Raw genomic sequence first — 6,740 nt, forward strand, 5'->3', positions numbered from 1 at the left:
TATATATATTAGGATGTAAAAAGTTGAGGGTTGCGTTAGGTAGTTGACAGAAAGCGTAGAACTTGTCCAAAAAATCATGACATGAATCCTTTTGATCATTGTGTAAGTGTTAGGGTATCCTCTGGAAGCGACACGTTGTATGACAGGAATACAGTGAAAACTGTCGCTATACCAGGGTCCGGGTGAAGTGTCAAATAAGCAAGAGTTTTTACATTACGGGCGAATGCGGGTAAAGAAGTTAATCTATGAAACTAATGAAACTAATATTCAGATAGAATCTTGGAATATAAGTACTCTCAATGATAAATTAATGAAATTAGGTGATATTATGATTCATAGAAAGATTTATATCTTATGTATTCAAGAAACTAAATGGTTGGATAAAATTTTAAGGAGTGATAATTTAGGTTTTAAACTTTTGTATTCTGGTAAGAGTAATACTAGAAATGATGTAAGTGTTATTATCGATAAAAGTTTGAAATATAATGTTGTAAAAGTTAATAGAGTTGGAGATAGAATTATAGCCTTTAAGATTATTATTGATACTAAGATTTTTAATATTATAAATGGTTATGCTCCTAAGTAGGTTCAGATATAGGGTCTAAAGATAAATTCGTGAATGACTCAAAAGATTTAATACAAATGATACCTCTTGAAGAAAGAAATTTTATTGGAGGAGATTTAAATGGACATGTCGGTAGAGTGGTTGAAGATTTCATAAATATTCATTGTGGCTACGGCTTTGAAGTGACTAATGAAAAAGGTAGAGTCATTTTAGATTTTGCTTTAGCGCATGAGTTTATTATTACTAATGCTTTATTAAAGAAAAGAGATGAACATCTTATTACTTATAAGAATGAATCTATCAAAACACAAATTGATTATTTTCTTATGAGAAGAAGAGATCGTCGAGATTGTAAATATTGTAAGGGCATTCCAAGTGAGGATTTAAGTATCCAATATCGATTATTAGTTATAGATTTTAATATGAAGAGGTGTAAAATAAAAAATACTAAGACACAAATAAAATTATTTTTACGAGTAAAATTCAAGATTTCAAAATTTGAGATGTTCATGAAGAAACAATTTTATGTGGGATAAAGTAACAAATACTATAAAAAAAGTAGCAAAAGTTGTTCTTGGAGAATCAAAATGAAAAAAAATTATGAATAAAATTATGAACAAAAATATTTGGTGGTGGAATAGTAATGTGCAACAAAAGATAAAATATAAGAAGTTATGTTATAAAAATTAGTTTAGATATAAAAGTTTAGAGAATTGAGAAAAATATCAAACGGTCTGCAGAGAGTCTAAAAAAACAATCCGTGACACTAAGAATTTTGTTTTTAGGGATTCTTATAATATATTAGATACTAAGGAGGGTGAAAAATATATGTATACACTAGCCAAACAAAGAAATAAGAAAAGTAAAGATTTAACTCAAGTAAAGTGTATTAAAGATGAAAATCAAAAAGTGTTTTTCTTAGAAAAAGATAGTCAACATAGGTGGGTGGGCTATTTTGATAAACCTTTTAATGAAATTTTTGAAAATACGATCAACCTTAATGATGTTAATAATAATAAAACGTTTCATTTTTATCGTCACATTAGTAAAAAAGAAGTTGATGATGTTTTAAAGAAAACCAATCTTGGAAAGTCTGTAAGACCTGATGATATCTCAATTGAAGAGTGGAAATATTTAGGAGATTTGGGAGTTTCTTGGCCTACTAAACTCTTTAATATTATTTTAAAAACTAAGAAGATGCTTGAGGAGTGGAGGAAGAGTATTTTGGTCCCCATTCTTAAGAATAAAGGAGATGCACTGTGCTAATTATAGAGGAATTAAGTTGATGTGCAATGCTTTAAAATTATGGAAGAGGGTAATTGAACATAGGTTACGACGCATTGCAAAGATCTCTCATAATCAATTTGGATTGATGTCGGGCAAGTTTATTATGAAGCTATACATTTATTGAGAGGTTTGATGGAGAAGTTCAGAGATAATAAGGAGGATCTACATTTGATTTTTATTGATTCAAAAAAAGCTTACGATAAGGTTCCAAGAGATATCCTTCGGAGACTTCTAAAGAAGAAAGGTGTTTTGAGAAGAAAGGTCTTGATATGACTTATATTCAAATCATTAAAGATATGTATGCTAGAGCTATTACTTGTGTTCGAACCGAAGGAGAATTGACTATTTTCCTATTTTTGTTGGATTACATCAGGGATCAGCTTTTAGCCCGTATCTTTTTGCTTTAGTTATGGATGGTCTTACTGGACATTTACAGGAGGATGTACCTTGGTGTATGCTTTTTGCTGATGATATTCTTCTCGTGGATAAGACTAGAGAAAAAACCTAAGAAAAACTTGAATTATGGAGGTCTACATTGGAGTCTAAATTTGAGTAGAATTAAAATTGAATATATAGAATGTAATTTTAGTAGTACTAGTTTTAATGACAGAAGTGAAACTTTGGGTGATCAAATTATTGAAAGGTGTGAACGATTTAGATATCTAGAGTATGTTGTTTAAAGTGACAGTGATATAGATGGGGATGTTAATAGTAGAATTCAAGTTGGTTGGTTGAAATAGAGGAATGCTTCGGGCTTTTTGTATGATAGAAAAGTACCACTTAGACTGAAAGGAAAATTTTATAAGAGGGTGGTGAGACCTGCAATGCTCTATGGCGCTGAATGTTGGCCTTTAAAAGAGAAGCATAATATTAAGTTAAGTATTGCTGGGATGAGAATGCTTAGATGGATGAGTGGCTTGACTTAGAGACAAAATGTGAAATGAATGTATTCATGAAAGAGTTGGAGTAGCTCCAGTATAACAGACAAAATTAGATAAAGTCGTCTTGGATGGTTTGGTCATATTAAACGTCGACCATCTGATGATTCGATTAGGAGAGTAGATGCTTTAAATTCGACTTGTGTTAAGAAAGGCAGAGGTAAACCTAGAAAGACTTGGGCTTATTGTATTAAAAATGATCTTAATTTACTAGAACTAAATGAAAATATGACACTAAATATGACGGACACAAGGGATAAAAAGTATTCATGTAGCCGATCTCACATAGTGGGATTAAGGCTTTGTTGTTGTTATTGTTTTGTGTGTGTGTGTATATATATTTATATTCTAAAGAATGGTTGGAAGCTATTATACGAGCCCCCAACCATCCTCATGTGCCTAACTATTCGAGGACAGCCCTCACCGTCGGTAAACTGGACAGAGGGGGACTCAAACTCTTGACCTGAGGGGACTTACGAACTTCAAATTCAAATAGGCTGCTCTACCAACAGGCCACGGCTGGTGGCACGCGCGCGCACACACACAGATATATATATATATATATATATATATGTTAAATAAGCTTTATTTACTATGATAAATCTCGGTCACTGAGTTTCATACGACATTATGAATCATAAGCCCCAAACCAATCGAATAGATTGCACAATCATTATTTATATGGAAAATTTGATGTCCTATTGATCCGTTGATCTTATTTTATAAACTAAACCTGCTGTAATTATCATATATTATACTTTTCTTAAATTGTCTTCGGATGGCATAAAACTTCATTCAATGCTCATGAGTTGCTATGATATGTATTTCAATAAAAGCTGTAAATTTCTTTCATCCATTCTTCTTTTTCGACGCCTGTCTTTACATTTTCGTTTTTGTTTCTCCCAGCTTGTTTGGTGATAGATTATTCGGTGCACATCACTTGTATCCATGCAATTTAATTGGATTAATTGCAACTTTCTAAACTTTATCTATGTGCTTATGATTTTCTTCTTTTGCATAGCACTCATGGTATTGTCTTATTGCATTGTAAGATTCTGGTGCTTCTTTGTTTTGGCTCCCAACATTAATGATGAACTTATACTCTAATTATATGTTCTCATTCTTTTCTCAATTTGATTCAAAATTTATAAACCCATCGTATGTTAGCATCATTTTACCTTGTAAAAATATTGGTTGATAATTTGTAAAAGCACACAATAAAATTGCATCTTACATGTTTAAGTGTTGGTACATAAATATTTAGTTGGTAGAAATGTAAAAATAACATTGTTTAAGTATTAGTACATAAATACATAGGAATTGAGCGGTTTGTACGGAAATGCTCCAAAGAAAGGAAATATAACATTTTCTGTTGATAGCTGTGCTGCGCAAATTCTGCTTTGTTCTTTTGGAATCTTATAATGGATGCCATTCTGCAGAAATTATTGCGTAGAACTGTGACATTTACAAGTTCTCATTAGGAAATCAATTATACTAAAATCAGCACATTTTCAACGTTTTATTTGTTCAAACCATGCAAAAAAACAATATAAAATACAGTAATAATTAAAAAGATGTTTTTCGCCATGATTGAATCTCCATGTTTCTTGTTTGCTGCAGGATCAAAAGCGTGCTCTTGAGATGATTGAGAGTGATCCAGAGCTTAGGGACTTGAAATTTATCCAGGCGCCGCTAGTAGATGTAGAGATTAGAGGAGTTCCTGCACTGAGATTTTTGGGTGAGATTGTCTGGAAATGATCATGAAACAAAAATTCAGTAAAATGATTTGTTTCAACAGTAAATTTAGTCATTTATGCAAACCATTCTACACAAAAATCAAGTTTTTATCAGTTCTATGAGCAGATTAGAGAAGGTTACTGGATGTTATAATTTACAAATGACATTTTATTTATTTATTTTTCTTTTGGCACCCTCTTACATACAATATTCAGAAGTAATTCTGTTAAACGTTCAAAGTTTATAATATTTTGTTTATTAAGATGATTTCATTATTTTTATGGGGTTAGTTTCAAATGTGTTCTCTTCTTTGTGAGGCTTGTCTGTTTGGACCAAAGTTGGGAAATAGAAGGTAAATTTTGAAACATTTTTGGTGCACATTTTCATGCTTAGATAGGTGGCATGTATGTAAAAATTAAAGCATGTGTTAAACATGTAAACGCTTAAGAATTGGGTGGTATGGATGTACATGCCCCAAAATTTTTTTTTTTTTAATATTTAAGGATGCGAAGGTAGCCAACCTTACACAAAACAATATCAATAAAAATGCTTGCACCTTCTACAATAATAATGACATGTTGAGATCGGAGGAGAAAGCCTAAATCACAAAAATAACTTTTTTATTAATAAGAAAAGAGGGTTACAACACACAAAAAAATATAAAATAATACAAACTTACACCTCAAAAGTGTATCCGAAGGGTAGTAGAGGTTGGTTGAAAGGTGGGGTAGCAATCTTGGAAGGGACAACAACTGAAAGTAGCGGGACAGTAGTTGGGACGACAGGAAAGTAGATGACAGCGGCCCGTTGACTGTAGAAGGGCGTTTGACAGCAGCCTGCAGTGGTGCAGGGAGGAGAGTTGGAGATGATTTTGCGGGCCAGGAAGTAGTTGACGGTTGTTGGGTAGAGGGCAACTGGCGTCGGCCTGCTGTATGGTTGGGAGGTGGGCTGGTAGGGACAGGAAAGATGAGGACAGTTGTCTGCTAGATTCAAGAAGGGGCTAGACATTGACTTACGAGAGTGCAGGGGGGACGAACAGACAGACAGATAAATATCTCGGCAAGGTCGAGATACACTCGGAGCACCACACGACACATGATCACCACCTCAGATGAGGGGCAGCCGGAGCACTTTCTCGATGTCGGTTACACATTTCATGATTTAAAAATAATGTCACTCAGACCCTTGGAGACGATCATCACCTCAGACGAGGGATGGTCCGGAGGGCTTTCTTCAATCAGACACCACATTTGAGTGCCTGAATGATCTTGGAATTGAGCAATCTTGGCCTCATTGGATTCGTCTTGTCAATATGCTCGATTTTATTATAGCCTTGCTAAATTCGACATTTGTTTAACCTTCTTAATGTCCTGAAAACTTTTAAGAGTGTTTTAACAACTTGATTTGATCTTGATTTGACTTGTATTGGACTAATTTTGGTAACATTGAATTCTTCTTGTCAAGTCGGTAAGTTTGATTGTAAGTTTGCTAAAATCGGAGTTCTGGATGAGTTTTTTTTTAGGTTTGAATCTTTTTTGCTTAAAAATCATCTCGAGATTTGTGTAATGCCTCGAGATTCATGCCAAATGATTGAGATTTGCTGTAGATGTATGACGACACAAATTTTGAGACATGACACAAATGTCATGGCAACCTTTTGAGCAAGAAATGTTCATTCTTTGATTAAGAGTCTTCCAGAAGTCCAATTTCAACAAACTTACAGGCAAACTTACTAACAAGATAAGACAGAATTAATGATACCAAAATTATTCAAATCTAAGACAAATCAATCGTCAATCAAGCTATTAAATCATTTTTGGAGGCTTTTCGGGCATATTTGGAAGACCAAATTGATGTCGAATCTAGTGAACTTATGATGAAAATGAGCTTATCGATAAGACGAATCCAATGAGCCCAAGTTCGCTCAAATCTGACATCGTTAAGGTACTCAAATGTTCATCAAACGTCGTAAGGAATCTTTCTGGGTCGTCCAATCAGAGTGGTTCATATTCCGTCAAAGGAGTTCAAGTTTAACATCACCTTGTTGCCGACTGTCGTTGACCATCAATCGCCGATCACCGCAGACTACTAGTCGCCAATCACGCGAACTTCCAGTCACCGATCGTCGCCATCTCGTCGACCGCTGCTGACAATCAATCATCGGCCCTCGCCAATCAACATTGGGCGTCGCTCACTTCTTAGGATAAGTTCAT

General features: G+C 34.0%; 1 protein-coding gene across 1 annotated transcript in view; it reads left to right on the plus strand.

Moving 5' to 3' along the window:
* The window catches only part of LOC110039071 (ATPase GET3-like), a gene marked incomplete at its 5' end in the record, with an annotated part of 16,210 nt that extends 11,490 nt beyond the window's left edge, over positions 1–4,720 (plus strand). Inside the window, 1 exon segment of the mRNA XM_020744018.1 lies at positions 4,411–4,720. Within this exon segment, the coding sequence (XP_020599677.1) occupies positions 4,411–4,548 (138 nt within the window).
* Positions 4,721–6,740: the final 2,020 nt, after the last annotated feature.

This window comes from Phalaenopsis equestris, unplaced genomic scaffold (assembly GCF_001263595.1).
Source record: "Phalaenopsis equestris unplaced genomic scaffold, ASM126359v1 Scaffold235071, whole genome shotgun sequence".
Taxonomy (NCBI): domain Eukaryota; kingdom Viridiplantae; phylum Streptophyta; class Magnoliopsida; order Asparagales; family Orchidaceae; genus Phalaenopsis; species Phalaenopsis equestris.